Raw genomic sequence first — 18,979 nt, forward strand, 5'->3', positions numbered from 1 at the left:
GTGGCTTCCAGGGCCATGCAACTCCTAGATGTGGAGGCTCCACTTGCCGCCCTTGCCCCTGCAGTTATGGTTCTTAGCCCTTTGGAACTATATAACTGGCACTGGGGGTAGAGACAATGCACAGAGCCCCCTTGCCTCTAGGGCAGGGGATAGGCAATAATTCTTGAAGGGGGGCCACTTCACAAGTTTCAGAAATGGTCATGGACCTCAGGTGGAAGGGGCGGGGCCTTGGGAAGGAGTGGGGCCTTTAAATAGCAGGAGTTGAAAGGGTTTGCACCTCCCTGGTGGCTCCGAGACAACACATTAGCAGCGAGCCGGGAGCTGTGAGCCCTTTCAACTGTTTCTGTTTAAAGGGCTTGCAGGTTCCAGGCAGCTAACATGTTGCTTGGCAGCTGCCGGGAAGGTGCAAGCCCTTTAACTAGCAGGAGTTGAAAGGGCTCACTCCTACCTGGCAGCTCCCAGGCAATGCATTTGTGTTGGGAAGTGTTAAGAAGGCCGGATCTGGCTAACTTCTTGCCCAGCCCTGCTCTAGGGGCCATACGGACCTAATGGCCACTTCCAGGAGCCACGCAGCACCAGGACAGGTAAAGAGCCTGCCTTAGCTCTGGGACCCTGTTGCATCACCCACCAGACTTAATGGCCCACTTGGTACTACTGACCAGAGCTACCAGGGTCCCTTTTTGACTGGACATTCTGGTTGAAAACCAGATGCCTGGCAACCCTAGTTATGAGCGAGACACAATACATGGAATAAACCTTTTTAATAAAAGTGTTTAAAATTTCTGAGCTCCAACATGGGATGAAGACCTCTATTTTCTTGATTCCAAGAAAAGATTATGTGAATAAAGCCCCGTCCCTTTTTGCTTGTGAGGCACCTCTTCTATTGCCCCTAACAGTAACAAAGAACATGCCTCCTCTCTCAGCAGGTTCTCTTGAACTGTATCTGTGACTGGGGGAGAAGATCAGGTGAGAGGAGAAAGGGTTTTGAACTGTAGGGAGGAACCACATGCAATAAGCTATATAATCAACCTGTCACTGATGGCAAATTCAGGACAGAGGGTTTCCAAGCAGGGTGGTAGTGGTAAAAGAGTTAAGAAAGGCTGGATTGTAGCTTTCTATCCTTGTGTGAAATCTGCAGCCCTGAAGGAAGTGCAGAAGATATTGAGAATGATGTCGAGGCTGATAATAATGATTCCTTCCCTGACAGGATAAAAAAATGGCTGAAAAGATAGATGACGATCACTCAGCTACAGGAACTCTCCCTCCTGCAATGATTTAGCCATAGATCTCACATAAATAGACATAGGTATCCCTGGAAGATATCGACCTTGTCAGTTTTAATTCTATAGAGCTTGATTCTTGGATGAGAATCCTATTATATCAGCTCATTAATTAGTCGCAACTGGCAATCAACACAAGCACTAATAATCATTAAAAAGGAGCAGACCATAGAGTGGTATGCCAGCACTCCAACAAACAGCTACACTTCTACCATTCCAGCTGTACTGGTCAGAATATTCCATGAGTAGCAGTATGCAGAGGATACTCAGTGAAGAACAGATACCAACAATGTGATAGTGAGATAAAGTCTTCTTGGTGCTCACCTTCTCAGCAATGATGATGCTTGTGGGTTCAGCATGGCAATGCAAAGTCTTTTTCATTCTTTTCAACGTCATCTTGACTTGAGGCAATTAAGTGTAGAAAGGAACTTTCCCCATGCCTCAGTATTGTACCATGGCCAGGTTTGACCCCTTCTCCCATCTCCCTTACTTCTATTTATTTAGCAGGAGTTTCTCACTAATGGGCTAGAGCAGGGGTGAGGAATCTATGGCCGGATGCAGCCCCCAGTTTGCCTGGATCTAGCCCCTGAAGCTCAGGGCTCCCCTTGGCATTGGAGCGCCCAAACTGGTGAGGGGTGTTTTTGTTTTGTTTTGTTTTTATTTCTCACTTGTGTGTACCCACAACTGATTTTTCTGTGGGTCAATGACCCTGACCAAAAACGGTTCTCCACCCTGGGCTAGAGGAACACTGATGTTTGTTTTCTCATGTTTTGCCTGGAAGGAAATTATTTCACTGCTTTCTTCAGTTTCCATTTATCTATTGAAGTTCTATGGGGAGAAAAGCTCTCTGCATTAATACTGTACACTTGGGAAGAACAAGTCATGCCAAACTAATCTGATAGCTTTCTTTGATAAGATAACGAGCCTTGTGGATAAGGGAGAAGCGGTGGATGTCATATACCTAGACTTTAGTAAGGCATTTGATACGGTCTCGCATGATATTCTTATTGATAAACTAGGCAAATATAACTTAGATAGGGCCACGATAAGGTGGGTGCATAATTGGCTGGATAACCGTAGTCAGAGAGTTGTTGTTAACGGTTCTAAATCCTGCTGGAAAGGGATAGCAAGTGGAGTTCCTCAGGGGTCTGTTTTGGGACCCGTACTGTTCAATATCTTCATCAATGATGTAGATATTGGGATAGAGAGTACGCTTATTAAGCTTGCAGATGATACCAAACTGGGTGGGGTTGCGACTTCTTTGGAAGATAGGGACATAATTCAAAATGACCTTAGCAAGTTAGAGAAATGGTCAGAGGTAAACAGGATGAGGTTTAATAAAGAGAAATGCAAAGTGCTCCACTTAGGAAGGAACAATCAGTTCCATACATACAAGATGGGAAGCGACAGTCTAGGAAGGAGCATGGTGGAAAGGGATCTAGGGGTCATAGTGGACCACAAGTTGAATATGAGTCAACAGTGTGATGCTGTTGCAAAAAAAGCAAATATGATTTTAGGTTGTATCAACAGGTGTGTTGTAAGCAAAACTCGTGAAGTCATTCTGCCGCTCTACTCTGCACTAGTTAGGCCTCAGCTGGAGTACTGTGTCCAGTTCTGGGCGCCACATTTCAAGAAAGATGTGGAGAAATTGGAAAGGGTACAGAGAAGAGCGACAAGAATGATTAAAGGTTTAGAGAACATGACCTATGAAGCCAGGCTTCATGAACTGGGCTTGTTTAGTTTGGAAAAAAGAAGATTAAGGGGGGACATGATAGCGGTTTTCAAATATCTAAAAGGGTGTCACAAGGAGGAAGGAGAAAATTTGTTCCTCTTGGTTTCTGAGGACAGGACAAGGAGTAATGGGCTTAAAGTGCAGCAGGGGAGGTTTAGATTGGACATTAGGAAAAAATTCCTAACTGTCAGGGTGATCAAATATTGGAATAAATTGCCAAGGGAGGTGGTGGAATCTCCCTCTCTGGAGATATTTAAGAACAGGTTAGATAGACATCTGTCAGGGATGGTGTAGACGGAGCGTGGTCCTGCCTTGAGGGCGGGGGGCTGGACTCGATGACCTCTTGAGGTCCCTTCCAGTCCTATTATTCTATGATTCTATGATTACAAACCCCTGTAATGAACTAGGAGAATTGGACTGCAGGCTGAAATGATTGGCATGGAGGAAGCTTGTGAAGTCATGATAGGACCACGTATGGAGTATTTTATTGATTAACCATTTACTCTCTGTGCAAAACAGTAGCTCATCATTTTAGGGAAAGTATTAGATTAGAAGCTTCATGGCTATAATGAGTAAATAAATATGTCAAACAATGAGCAACTTACCTCCTCCTTTCCAGGGCATCCAGAGAAGAAGGTGGGGTCAGAAAGTGGATCTGAGACATAAGACTGAAGCAGATTTAACCGGAGACCTGTAGGCGACTCATTTGTCATCTTTACTCCATTCTGCAGAATGGTTACGGGAAACTAAACAAAACAAATAGCAACATTGCATCAGGAGAGTGATTTAAAATAAACAAATATTTCTATGCAAGTATAAACATATTTGTATTTTTAACTACTTTTTTGATGCTCAAAGTCCTATAAATTAAATACACAAAAGCTAAATTCAGCCCTGGAATGCAGATGTGCAACCTCTCCTGGACAGCAATAAAAACTGTATGAATGTGCAGGTATAGACAAGATACAGTCATTTCTGTTCAGAAGACTTACATTAGTGCCAATAATGTTCAAAAGCCTGCTTTGTATTTTTATATTTTCTAATATAATTAAAAACAACTGTCCTTTGCTGATTAAATTATGAATCTCCTCACATCACTGTTCCTTTTTTCATTTTTACATTTTTATCATTGCTTCCTCCTACACCTGGAACAGTCTTTCTCATCTTATTCACCAAGAGCTTCTTCTCACTTCTTTCAAGTCCTCCTTAAAATCTGTTTTTTCCAAAAATATCTTCTACCGTCTCCTTTTTCCCAAGAAGTATGTGTTTGCAGCTAGAGGGCCTTAGCTTGTAGGTTTCTTAGAGGAAAGAATGTGCCCTAAAATGTTTGAGAGCACCAAGCAAATTTATGGTACTACATAATCACTAACAACAACAACACAACATATATAGACACAGCAAAAACATTTAACTGTTACGTATTTTAAAATTCAAAATTGAAGATGTTGATATTTAAAGTATTAGATGAATGCAAGAAGCTTTGTTTTCACTAAAAAAAATAGACATTTCTGCTAAACCAAGTGTTTCATCAGGTTTTGTTCCAAATACTGTCAACAGCAACAATCTGGACCCATACAAAATTAAACAGATGTCAGGTACTTTTGCCTCTTAAAAACAACAAAGGTACTTGTAGATAATAAAACATATATTGTATATGTATATTCTTAAAGATCCTATAATTAGAGAGATTGTTTAAAAAATGTGCACCCACTTTGGCCGTGTCCAGACTCAGGGGTTTTTTCGGGAAAAGTAGCCTTTTCCCGAAAAAACTTCCCCTGCGTCCAGACTCAAGCCGCGTTCTTTCGAAATTATTTCGAAAGAACGCGGCTTTTCTTTCGATGGCGGTAAACCTCGTTTCACGAAGAAGAACGCCTTCTTTCAAAAGTTCCTCTTTCGAAAGAAGGCGTTCTTCAATGTAAAGAGGCCGTCTTCGAAAGAGAGCATCCAGACTCGCTGGGTGCTCTCTTTCGAAAAAGCGGATTTCTCTTTCGAAAGATCCGCCTGCAGTCTAGACGTGATCTTTTGAAAGAGGCTCTTTCGAAAGATGCTTTCGAAAGAGCCTCTTTCGAAAGAAGCCTGCAGTCTAGACATAGCCTTTGTGTGTACAAGTTTGAAAATCCTAGCCAAAATTGCAGTGTGTTTATCTTATTTTGGATTACAAAATGATTTATTACAGAACACTATCATTAAATGTGTAATTAGCATCCTCTGGAAATCGAAGTACCTTAGGTGATGGATAACTGGTAAGCCAAAGTCTGAAGAATTGATGGCAAGTGTCATGGTTAAACTCTTCACATATTTTCTCTAGCATCGGCATCCAGGAGACAGCAAGATGACAATTCTGTAAACAAACCCAGGTCCCTTCTTCCATTCCTTCTCTAATCATTTTTGTAGCTATAGGTCCTTGACCCTGTCCCAACGAGATGGCTTGAAACTTATTTCCAACCATGTTTTTGTCATTTGCAAATTTCAGGAGACCTTGGATAAAACATATAATCTTTTAGCATTATTTAGTTAAAAAGATTGCTTTATATTTGATATAAAAGAACTATACTACTATTTTGTTAAAATCTGACAGTGAAAAACAAGGATATATTATTTAGATAATAATTTTGTCAGAATGCATCAAACCATTTGACTTGAAAATTATGTCCCTTTTATTCTGCAAGGCAAAATTCTGCCAATCTGATTTGTTAATGTTTTACATCTATTCGGCACAGGTGTAAATGATTCCATAAGGTGCAAAGAGGAGAAGAATCAGGCTCTTAATCCGAAAAAGTAGACATTTTGATAGGTCACTAATTCAAAGATACTTACTAGACATGGGATCAGCTCCTGGAGATAGCACAAAGACAAGTGGGACTGTTGAATTTGAATCTGAGTAACTTTTTGTTAGATCAAATGGTGGTGGTTCTACAAACTTCTTCCCCAGTTTGTCAGTTACAAAGATTGTTATTGCTGGACTAATCTGTTCAAAAAGTAAATATATTGTTAGCATTTTAAAAAAGTAAATATACTCTTAGCACAAATTTAGCCAAAAAAAATCTGCTTTGATTGGAGACACCATATCATCTTTCATATTCATGGTAACTTAAATCATGATACAACTCAGTAGCTATCTCTCACAGTCAATGCACACATTTCACACTCACTTTTGGGGACCAATCCATGGTTGCCCAGCAGCCCCCTTTGTGCCAGCTGTGCCAACATAAAGGGTCCATAAACATCCACATGGGGCCACAGAGCAAGATGGGGGGACTGGCTCTGTGTCCCTCCACCCACTTGTGGAAGGGGCGGGACTGCAGGCAGAAGAGGTGGGAATGGGGCAGACAGCCCTCAGCACCATCTAGGTCACAGCACATCCTCCCACTCAGAGCTGTGCAGAGTGATGCTCCGGTGGCAATTCAAAAGGAGCCAGGACTCTGGTCACCACCACAGTAACCCCTTTGAATTGCCAGGCCCTAGGAATACTCACAGTGCAAGTGGTAAGAAAGAGAGAGAGAGAGAGAATGAGAGCCAGCAATTCTGCACTGTAGCAAGATGGCCTACTGCAACCAGGGAACCGTGCTCAAGGTTGCCTCAACCTGCATAACGGATCACTCAGCAGTCCCAGAATATAGAATGTGCAAACATTTATATAGCACAGGAACAAGGCAGGAGTAAGGTCTGCAATTTGCCTCATTGCACAAACAACCTCCAGGGGTCCCTTAAATAGCATGCGTGGACAAATCAGGATGCTGGGAGTACTGCCAATCAGGCCTTCTGTGGGCAGCATTTTCTATGGCACTTGGGCTCATCAAGCTCATAGTCTGTCAACCACAGCTTTATCACAGATGTTGAATGGTGATGTGAATGCAGCAGTTACTCAGAAACCAGCAGACTGAGGCTCTTGATCCATGGATCTTTACAAGGCCATTTTTGAGGAAGGGGGTTGAGAACAGGAGATGGAGCCAGAACTCACAAAAACATCCCTGAGCAAAGAACATTTATGTCCAGGGTGGGCTTGCTTTCATGGATCCGCTGGCTTCAATGAATGGTCAGGAAGAAAAGGCTTCAGGCAAGCCTCTTAGCAATCTGCATCCTTTTTTAAAAGGAATGAAAGAGCCTTTTTAAGGAATGTGTGCCTTCCCAAGAGGAAAAAATCCAAAAACATAAAAACCCTCTTGTAACTGATTTTAAGTAATGTATCTGCTTCACAGGATGAGCAGTTCTTGAATCTGGGAGACTTCAGTTCAGCTATGACTAACTCCTGGTACTATGAAAATAATTTCATGACATGAAGAAAAAACCTCTATATTAATATTTGCAATGGTACTATGCTATGTACACTAAATCCAACCTTCATCTAAAACTATATACCTAAAAACTACCAGGACAGCAATTCTACCAAGGTTCTGTCTCACAATCACAGGCAGTAAAAAGGAACTAAAGGGCATTTGGGCCCAATTTGTCCTTAATGCCCTTTGTACAGGAGAACAGGAACATTCAGGCTATGTCTACACTGTTGGCTTTTGCTGGCTGAGAGTATGCTAATGAAGCACTCATTAGCATTTGTTGCACTGTCATTAGCATATTCTCTGCCCGAGGCTTTTTGCGCAAGAGGTTTTTGCGCAAAAACAAGCAGTGTAGACAGGTCCATTTTGTGCATAAACTCCCTTTTGTGCAAAATCCTTATGCCTCAAAAAAGGAGGTATACAGATCTTTCACAAAAGGGAGTTTTTGTGCAGAATGAACCCGTCTACATTGCTTGTTTTTGCGCAAAAACCTCTTGTGCAAAAAGCCTCAGGCAGAGAATATGCTAATGACAGCACAACAAATGCTAATGAACACTTGATTAGCATACTCTCTGCCAGCAAAAGCTGGTAGTGTAGACATAACCTCAGAGTGTACAAGCATCTCTATACTGGAAGCCAAAATATCTGGCTCTCAAGTGCATGGGGCATGCGGGTACTAATAGTGGCATAAATAAGGGTAAGCACTACAGTTGAAATAATAATTATCAAAGTGTACTGCAAAGTAATTGTCTACAAACAAATGTTTCTGTGACCTTTTACCTTGTCTGATCTTAGGCACCGAAGAATGATCATCTTCTGTAGTTCATTCAACGTTTTATCCCATGGCTTTGGTAAAAGAACATTGTGTGGCTCTTTGCTGTCATAGATTTTACGCCACTCACTAGCATTTTCAGAAATATGACTCCTAAAAGAAAAATCATTGTCAGAGTTTAGCTTTACACAAATTAATTTGATTAAAAGGAGAACAATGAAATATGGTCATATGCAGTACAATTCATAAAATCTATCTGATGGGCATTATTCTCCCTTGCAACCAGTAAAAAATAGAATACTACTATTCTACTTCTTACCTGACTTCTAGGATGGTAAGTGGGAGAGGCTGCCTAAGCTGGTGTGGAGGAACAAAGCCTCCATCTGTTTGGCCTTAGTCTCCAGTGGATCCCCCAAGATCTGCTTGGATCTCACCACTACTCAACAGAAGGATTCAGAGGAAACACAATGAAAAGGAATCTTTTGGAATTTTCTTCCCTGGAACATCCTTCCATAGGTTATCCCATTAGAGGCACAAAGACTTTTTCACATTAGTCCAGTTCCTGAGCTCTTCCCCACCATAAAACTTAAATTTAAAGCAGAGGTGGACAATAAAGAAGGAGAATTCCAAACAACTCTTGTTGTTTTATCAGAGTATGGGTTTGATCCACTATGAAATGATTGGTAGTGCCCACTGCCAAACCTATAAATGCCTTGGAATCTGCAGGAGACGTATATGGAAGGCTTGTGCCTTTGTACTGGCTCTAAAATCCTAAGATGAAATCTTGATCTTATTAAAATCAATGGCAAAACTGTAACTGACTTCAGTGGGAACACAATTTTTTCACTAGTGGCTCCTCTCTCACAGCTGCAACAGAATTGTGCTATCAGGGACACCCCTTGATCACATCTGTCCCTATTCAAAGTAGGATTCTTCTACCATGAAGGGACTTACTAAGTAATACAGCCCACTCCAGAAAGACAAATTCTTTATCCGTGAATTTATAGGATTCATTCTGATAGTTACTAGAATAAAACTTGAAATAACTTTCTAATTAATTAGCCTCCTGACTTGTGTATGTGGAACAACTTCCCTACAATGTGTGACAAAGAGGGACTCACTTCTGAAGCCAAGGCACAATTGATGTTGTACAGGTATCACTGTCTCATTGATATTTGGGTATGGTCTGAAAAAGTCTAAAAAATATTGCTTAAATGTAGGGTTTTTTTTTTCCCAATTTCACAATGGATTTTTACTATACCTCAGTCCTCTAAATGCTGAGAAATCACTTGCACGACATAGTTCATCCCAGCTCTTATCTTGTAGCCAAGATGGATCTGGATTCTTGTATTTGTTTTTAAGACCCACTCCTCCAGTTAATAGGAACATAAATTCCAGTTGTTCTATCTCTTTCCTGTCCCTAAGTTCAGAAGAATGACAGAATAGTTTGTAAGCAACATGCAGTTATATTAAAAATGCATTTTGACATAGGATGAAGCAAAAACTGTTTTGAATGAATTATGTTCCATTTTTATTTTACAGCATTCAGAATCTAATAACATCTGAGGTCCCAGGGCCTCATTGTGTTAGGCAATTTACAAACATTGTAAGAAAAAATGATACATTAAGGGTAAGGAAAGGTAATGTATACAATTCACTTCTTTTTACTTATAAAAAGTCTCATCTACTGCTTGTGTCCCACCCTAACCCTAAGTCATTGGCTGATTTCCTAGAAGTATGGAGGATAGATGGATCTTGAGAGAGAATGTGGTGAAGATGGATCTGGCCTAAAAATTAGCTCAAGAAGGGCCTCCCATGCATAAGGAAGCAAGGAAGAGATTGTGGACATGATGCATAAGATACTAGCATTCACTATAAATTCATATGGTTTACAGGTAAGCAATATAAATTACTATGATTGTAGAGCCTAATTATTAAAAAATGTATGAATATAACCATGGCTTATGATGTTCCCAAGTAGCAACGTGTACCTTACCTTCCTTTCTTCCCTCAATGCACACACACAGGGTACGTCTAGATTACATGTCTCTGCCGACCGAGGCCTGTAAAATAGGCTACCAGACATAGTCAATGAAGCCAGGATTTAAATATCCCCGACTTCATTCAAATAAAAATGGCCACCGCGCTGTGATGGCTCAGCTGATTGTCAGCACAGGGCACTAGTCAAGACGCGGATCAGTCGACAAGGGAAGCCTTTGTTGACCTCTCCTGTAAACCTCGTTTTATGAGGCATAGGGGAGCGGTCAACCAAGGCTTCCCTTGCTGACCGATCCACGTCTTGACTCGCGTGCTGTTCCGACGATAGCTGACCCAGCACAGCGCGACGGTCATTTTTATTTTAATGAAGCCGGGGATATTTAAATCCTGGCTTCATTGACTATGTCGGATAGCCTATTTTACATACCTCTGTCGGTAGAGGCATGTAATCTAGACATACCCACACATACTAGATTGTGCATAAGTAGTGGCACAGCCAGACAACCAGAATGGAGAGTCTAAATCTCATGCTGCAAGAAAAAGTGTAAGAGAAGGAAATAGTAGAAACGGAAAAAAGAAAGGCTCCTTAAGAAAGGGAGAGTGATATGACCTAGAAAGACAGACCACTCTCTTTTTCCTTAAACCATTTTTTTAAATGAAGTTTACCATTCACACTATGCCATACAGGGTGCCATAAAAACAAAAAAAGGAAGAAATTAATAAGATATTTGGAGGCCTCATCTTCCCAGACAAATTACTAACAAAACCTTTGATCTATGGGAGCAAAAGCACTCACATTTCATGACTAAAAACTTATCACCATATGTATCAAAGTAGTCTATTATTTGTAAATACTTTCAGTGTAAGAAAAATAATTGTCTTGGAATTATGATGAAAAAAGATGAAACTTACAGGAGAAGATTGCAGCACAATAAAAAGGAAAACAGCAGCTTATCCTTCTCAAACAATGAACGGCACACATTGCAATACAGGTTGTATGTGAAGTGGTCATTTAGATATCGAAGACGCTTCTCCAAAATTTTGGATTTGTTACTATAAAGGAACATTTATAGATATATTGAATCAGGCAACTAAATAAGATATCCAAAGCTCTTTGAAAGAATTTACTGGGATATAAGGCTGGCATTTTCAAATGCACTTAAAGGCATTATACAACCAACTGCCTCCAAAGGGAGTTCCTTTGAAAATCCTAGCCAAATTGATTAATTGCAAATCTAGTTGTACTCAGTAGTACTCTCACTACTCATTATCAGTTTTAATTCACACCAAATTTGGAATCCTCTAAAAATAATGCTGCCGCAGATTACTATAGGGAGTGGTGTCCTTTGTGTGACATATTAAAGAGCGTGTTTCTGGTGAGTGAACTGACCACTTTGAAGCTAAGAATCACCTTACTTTTCTTAATAAAAGATGTTTTGTGTGTGGAGAGTCTGTGTTTAAAGAGGGCAGGTTCAGTGACTGATAGACCCTCACCACAACCTAGATCTCTCATCTGATCTGCCTATTAGGGGAGCTGAACCCATCCTAGCTGCACTGCTGGCAATTCATTCAGAAACTTACTAATATTTGTTTCTATAAAACTGCAGATGCAAAAATACAGATGCTAAAATACAGATGCTGATATTTGCTGGAATAAATCTGTCACAGCAAAGTTAGAGGTCATTTCTAAAAAACTGGGCCACAATGAAACAAAACAGAAGTACTTACCTGTCATGAATAGAGTTGATATAGAGATTAACAAACCAAGTGAGAGAGTACTGGTACATGGGGTCGATGTTAGCTAGGTCTGCAATACTAAAGAACAGCACCGATGAATGCTTTGCAATGGGTCTGTAGCCCTCTCGAGATTCTGCTATTTTTATTTCTGTTTTTTCGGCAATCTAAACAAAATGATAAATAGTCTAAAAGATTTTATCTTCATATTTTCCTTCCTACATTGAGAATTTATTAGTATATATTATCATTATTTTAAAAAATGTATATGGCACCATAAACACAGAATGAGATACCTTCCATGTTCCCAAATATTTACAGTGTTAGACTCTGTCATGGCTGTTTTCCACTCTGGCACTCTGAATGCAGAAGGTGGGGGCCCACAAAACCTTGCCTCCACAGGCACTGGTTACAAAAACTTTCCCCCAGAATCATAATACACAGATTTTGGGGAACTTGCTGCCACCAAGTTTTTTAAGTGCTTTGATCCCTAAAAAAACAGGGGTGAACACTTGAAATCACCCCGAGGGGTACCACAAGCTCCTCTGCCACAAGAGAGCTTGAAAAAACAAAAGAGAAAAATAAGCTGCAGTCTCTGTTAGCTGACATTAAATCAGATGCCTGCAGATACACACAGATAGACCTTCCAAGACACAAGAATCAAATCATCACCTTAAAATAAGTGATTTTTATTACAGGAGATAAACTTGATAAAGCATATTTGGTTGCTAGATGTACAGAGCAACTAAGGAAAGCAATTTGAAAAAACAGAGAAAAGTCTTGGAACAATGCTTAGATGGTAGTAAATGGGGACGGGAGGCATAGATTCACACAGAGCAGTTTAAACCAAACCACAAAATAAAGAAAAATTACCCTCAATGTGACTGGACTCACATTTCCTGGTACTCACTAATTTTCTCTTTGTTCAGTCCGCTCCCATACCCTGAATTCTGTGCGGGGGCATGGTAGTCCTGCCTGGGTTTAAATCATTCTCTGTCTCTCAACTCCTGGTTTAACTCTCCCACACAAAGAAATCGAGATAGTGGATGGCTGGGACATTATCAACCTAACATTCAATGAAGGTGCCACCAGCTCTTTGTCTGTGTCGATTCTTGCGTTAGTACCGTTCCTCTCTAATTGCTATCCTATGATCCTTATCTGCTTCTTTTAACTATCCAATCTTTAGGTGCTTGTAGATTACCAGTTCTGCCTATTTGGTTTTCCCTTTGATATTTTCATACCCTCTGCTCTTTGTTTCCCTCCCCCTTCCATTTTTTTTGTTCCCTCCTCTTACTTTTCCCCTATTTATTTTGGGTCTGTACATCCTAAACTCATAACTCCAGTCATCTGAAGAAGTGGGCTGTGCCCACGAAAGCTCATGATACCATCAACATGTTTTGTTAGTCTATAAAGTGCTACCAGACCATTTGTTGTTTTTTAAGTTGACAAAGAAAGCAGGCAGGGAACTTATATCCCATTCAAATTTCAAACCTGTATCTTGATTGGTTCTCCTGGCCAACACCTTTGGTAGGTACTAGAGTTAACTCCTTAGTCACCGGGTGCTGGTCAGCACTCCTCCTGTTCATGACAGATTCTAACCCTCAAATGAGCTGTGATGGATGTGAGGGGTACTACCCTTTTCTAGATATCCTAACTAGCCAGTAGGAGCTAAGGGATTTTGTTAGGGGGTAGGACAGCACAAAAAGCCTTCCAGTCTGTAGACATGTTTTGGCATTTAAACAATAACCACCTATATGTATTAATTAACGAGCTGTTACTTTGCAATGGGCGGAGATATTATGTAATCTTTAGTAGTTCTATTGGCTTATGTGCTCATTTCGTCTTGCTGCTAGACCTATCAAATCATTTTTCCTCCGTCCACCTGCTGACTATATAACCTATTGTATAGTGTTAATTAACCAGTGTTCACCAGGGTAACCCCTGCGTGTCACTCCATCAGCTGATGTATAATAAATCCTCCGCTTGTTTTCACCTGCATCCAGAGTGTCCTAGCTTATTTCCAACAGTTCGGGGGCTCGTCCGAGATTCAGGCTTGTAAGCTGATCGGGAGCTGGAGACTGAAACCCAAGAGAGGTGAGTATATTTAATTTACCACCTCATTAGGTCTAGGGGTTGACGTCTCTGGTTTCCTTCACACACATCCTGGTTCCGTTCCCATTGAGGCATGAGATACCTGGATGAGGGTGAACCAAGTATATGAAGCAAGCCTGAAAGAGGGAGGGAGGAACATCTAACCCCCCACAGGGGACGAGCACAAGAGAGTTGTGTACTGTTAGAACTAAGGGGCTCGTTACGGAGAGACTGGATAAATCACCACGGAGTGATTGAGCCATACGTTAAGCTCGGGATTGGCCAAGTACGCAAGGCGGCAGGCAGCACGAACTGGTGACCCACTCTCTCATTGCACGTAACATTGTAAAACCTGGCGGACGCCCCCCAACAGGCACTTAACGTACACACTCTCGCATAGTGCAAATCCCCGCCAGCAATTGTGAAGGTACCAAGAGGCGCTACAAGAAGAGAAGACCGTACGGCATAAGCCCACACACGGAAGTTCAGAGGAAAAGGCTTATCCCTAACAGTACGTCTGAAAGATGAAGCTAAAGAGGGACAGTTAAGTCGTGTGTGGACTCCCCAAGGAGGTACCAAAAAGAAGAAGCAGGAAGGAAGTGTGATCCGCTAAACCTCTGCGTTTTCCAGACCACGTGTTGTGTGTTTGTATGTCATACCCTGTCATTATTTGTTCAATCCCAAGGAGTGCTCCTTTTCCTGCTAGAGATAATCCTATTTCTCCTACTGATAGTATGTTAAAAACCACATTTATAATCATTCATCTGAATGAATGCAAATTGATGTATGAGGAGTAAATGCCGCTGACAATGTCTTAAATGCAAGGGGAGGTCAGCCGAACCTTGAGGCCGAGCGCATATGTGAGGGAGTAACGACTCCCCTTATTTCATAAGCTGCTAATAAGGTCTGACACTCTAAACGCAGCAGACCCCTTCTTTAGAGTATGTAGATTTAGTTTCCTATAAGCCACTGAACAAACAAAGAGTGGACAAAATACTCCCCTGAATAACTAAAATGAATAGGAATCAGTTTAAGCATACCCCCACTGCACAAAGGCACCTACTACATGTATGTGCATCATGGTCCAAGGACCTGTAAGCATTTAACAGATTAACAGAAAAGAAATTAAGGCCCTAAACGATAAAATTGAAGCTCAGAAAAGCAAAAAGAAATCCTCCCTATGGTAAGAAATGTAACTTACAAGCAGCAGTGCCTCTGAGCTAAAAGAATGCACTGGGAGTGAGAGGAAATGATTTCCCAGCTGGCGCATATCAACTGTGCTGCCTCTCCCAAGCTTAGAGGGGGAATTTGACACATTACCCCTTTACTCCTCTCTATGCCCAGACCCATATGAGCTATACATCGTTATAGCTAGAGAGGAGGCATGAAAGATAACTAAAAAGAATCAGCTCTTCCCAATGAAAAAACGGGCTCTAGTAACAACTTTGCCCGATCCAAAGCAAATAAACTTAACAGCTGATGGGAAGTATTCCTCCAAATTCTCAAAAAAAAAAATGCCTGCCGACCATCAAGCCATATTAACCCTAGGCATTTTAGTTAGAAACATTTACACAGAACACAATACAAGAGTAGGAAAGTCTGCCAACCAACTTCAAGAGATTCTCAAAGCCTTGTTAGCAAATAGATAACTACAGCCTCTCCGGCTGAAATCGCAGGCAATTCAAAGATGTTTCACAACGCACGAGCAGAAGCCGTCCAAAAAAAAAAAAAAAACCAGTTAAAACCCTTCCCTCACATGCTGTTATAATTAGCTTAAGGGCGTGGAAGGAAGTAACCTAAAAGCCACCCTAAAGTCAACCGGTAAAAATTAAATTTAAAGATGTAATCACCAGAAGCTAAATCTGCCCTAACAAGGGAACACATTCTGCAACATAAATCTCCTTAACAGAGCATAAGCAAGTGATCCACCCCAGAATCAGCAGCATAAATCAACTGCTGCAGCATGGATGTTATGAAAACCCTATACTGAGAAGTTTAAAATTAATAATAGCTGACTGCAATAATACACATTTAGATTTACATATTAAAAAAAATAAGGAGGTGTGAGGGCTAATTGGAAAGCCCACTCTCCTTACCAAATTAATATTAGATAAACTTGTGTCATTAGAAAAGGTCATTTAGCAGGAATCAAAATAGACCATAAGAAAGAAGGGGGGGGGGGGGGGGGAAAAGCATGTAAAAGGAGAAAGCAAAGAGTTTAGAGTCCTATAGGCATAGTAGAAAGTAAAGAAGAAATTCGATTGATACTTAACTGGTTAACTGTATAGAAAAATAAAATCTATACATTCAATCCTTAAGGTTAAATTTACTCTTTAAAAAAACAAACCATTGTTTTAAGAATCCAAGCCCTGAAACTTCACTGTGTCTCTGTTCCAAGCTGAGTTAATAGCACTTTTAGCTTGCTTTCAAATCCAAAGTGGTGTCTGCAAACTGCCTGTCTGTTCTAGAAAGGGGGGAGCACTGTCCCCCATAAGTAAGTCTGTAACATTGTATATGATTCTTTTCAGGAAAAGAAAACCTTTTGCTTGCTGAAATAGTAACTAGCAAGTGCCTTGTTCTAAGAAAAAGTTTCTGTGGCAGCAAATTATTTGAAGCTTCACACATTAAAGAAAAAAAGAGCCTAAACTGCAGTACAAGAGGGAAACTGAAGCATGTCATCTTCAACTTAATAATTAAACAATGAAGTAATTTACTCAAACCCTCTGAAGCTGGTGTGCAAAACAAAGCATACCATTAAGTAACAACAGGATAATAAAAATTAAAAAAAAACATCTGTAAAGAAAAGGTATTCTAAATATAATGCACTACCCCAATGTGGGTAGAAATGTTTTCTTGTCTTTCAGATCATCAGAAAGCTCTAGTGCCAGCTAACAACAAACAACAACAACAAAAAACCATAGTTCTGTGTCATAACATAATAAGTTTGTGTTCTGTCCAAGTTTGTCTTGTGTGTCTTAATTGTAATACATATTGCAAATGTTGTTGTGTATAGGAAATTGTTTTAATAAAAGGATAATTTAAGTAAAGCAAAAGCATGAATTTAAACCAACAAAATTAATAATTGGGCCCAATCAATTGGCAACTCTAAACTTAACCAATTAGCAACTTTAAAACTCAGTAAAAAGATAATAGTTTAGTAATTGTTTAAGCTAGAAGAATGTTAACAATGTCTCCACAGGTGAACAAGAAAAAGACTGAAAAGAAGCAAGGAGCGCATCACGTGAACAAAAAAACTAGAAATGGAATACCAGCCCCTCCACCACTAAATTGGTTTTGCTTTAATAGCTACATAAATAAAATATTTAGCTTCTGCAAATTTGCACACCAACCATAAAAGTGGTTTGGCCAAAGATAATAACAAATCTATAAGTAACAACACAGGCAAGTGGAACATCAGCATATTTAAGTAAAAATGCCCACAACAATAAGGAAACTAGTAACCTCACCATTGCAATAACAGCTACTTGCCCTGCTACTCATTAGTGCCTGATGCCTTAAAAGGCCTCAAGAATTATGAAATTGCATGGGTTCCTATTAACAATTAAACATCTGTGAACCATGCTTAGTCCTATAAAAGAAACAGTAACTCTAGTCAATGTAACGTCCTTCAAGTCACATACATAGAACAAATACACACTAATAGCAATGGAGAATACACGGCCTTAGGCCTCTCCTCATTCACACATAATTATTTGTTTATTGTAACAACATAAACACTACAAGGACAAAAAATACACAGTCCTCTGAGTTAAAGTTTGTATAAACTATTGTAGGAAAGAAGCTAAACACTAACATCAAGCCACTGAGGTTAAACCTACTAACTCCCACTGGGGCTTACCACTTACAGCCCAAACAAAAGTAACCCCTAAAGCCTAGCTATCACTTGTTAAACAAGGGCCATTGCTAAATTGCCCTCATTTAAGTTTTATTAACCAAGTCCTTAAAGACAAAATAGAGCCTCCCAATTGTGCATTATTCCCTAAACAGACCCGGCCCAAAACTAAGACAACTGTCACTGGTCCTTACCTTGGTAATGTTCCACACTGGTATAGACCAGCTGTGTGCTAAACTGGCTAATAGAATTGGCAAGTGCCTAATTAGGCAACAATGAGGCTTAGCAGATACCATCGCAGATTAGTTTAGGCCTAAAAACTCTGTCAGTAGCACTTATGTCTAAGCTGGTAGATGCAGTAATATCCAGTGCCTGTAAAAGCCTAGACACTAGCCAAGCTAATCAAGTGAACCTAAATAGTTTAAAGAATCTGTTCAGCTCTGTGTCCACTTCACTAAACCTAACCAAATATTTAAACCAGAAACTAATTAGATTGTTAATTAATCAAACTAAATTAAAGAAATTAAAAAGCCAGTATTAAAGAACAAAGTAAGCTTTAGCCACTACCACCCAACCCTTATAGAAGTGGTAAGTCCCCATCTTCCCTATGCCTATCCATGAGAGTGAGGAAGTAGAGAATTATTGAAGACCCAAAGACCCACCTAGACAGGCCATAGTATAACCGTTTGTTTTAGCCCCTCTAGGGGTTCCTCACTCACAATGATCAAAATGGTAACCTCCCTGCCTGAACCAAAGCAAGAGCATATAAATAGAGTAGAGAGCATTGCTTATTCTGAAGGTGTAGAAGCCTCCCTGTATCCAGGGATTATTGCACCCACTTTGATAAAAATTTTATGTATCTGCCCATTTAACATCATAACAAATCTGCCTAAGTTTAATGTAGTTCTCACAGAAAAACAAATAAACATCGAGCTAGTCCAAATAAACAGTACCTACTGGTGTTTGACTACCCAGACAGATCACTCCATCTTACCTCTCTACATATCCGTCTGTACCCCCACCGGACGATCCTGACCGCTGATGGAATGCGGCTCTATCGCACTTCGGCAGTAATAAGTAACTTAACATGAGATCTTAAGTAGCACAGCGGAAGTAAGTACCAAGAGGAGGGTTTACTGGCCCTGCAGGCAAAGATCAAGGAGTTGGTGGCCAATGCCCAAAGATATATCGGAAATGGCCGTCTAAGGTACACACAGATAGAAAAACACCGTGAACCATGCCAAA

General features: G+C 40.4%; 1 protein-coding gene across 1 annotated transcript in view; it reads right to left on the reverse strand.

The window, feature by feature from the left end:
* Window positions 1-18,979, reverse strand: part of DNAH12 (dynein axonemal heavy chain 12) — a 235,155-nt gene that overhangs the window by 18,243 nt on the left and 197,933 nt on the right. The window contains exons 60-66 of the mRNA XM_089781364.1: window positions 11,785-11,957; window positions 10,969-11,109; window positions 9,320-9,478; window positions 8,067-8,211; window positions 5,830-5,980; window positions 5,237-5,490; window positions 3,618-3,758 (exon numbers count right to left, since the gene is read on the reverse strand). Coding sequence (XP_089637490.1) covers window positions 3,618-3,758; window positions 5,237-5,490; window positions 5,830-5,980; window positions 8,067-8,211; window positions 9,320-9,478; window positions 10,969-11,109; window positions 11,785-11,957 — 1,164 coding nt within the window. The remainder of the gene's footprint in view (window positions 1-3,617; window positions 3,759-5,236; window positions 5,491-5,829; window positions 5,981-8,066; window positions 8,212-9,319; window positions 9,479-10,968; window positions 11,110-11,784; window positions 11,958-18,979) is intronic.

The sequence above is a fragment of the Pelodiscus sinensis genome, chromosome 11, assembly GCF_052426305.1.
Source record: "Pelodiscus sinensis isolate ZL-2025 chromosome 11, ASM5242630v1, whole genome shotgun sequence".
In the NCBI taxonomy this organism is placed as follows: domain Eukaryota; kingdom Metazoa; phylum Chordata; order Testudines; family Trionychidae; genus Pelodiscus; species Pelodiscus sinensis.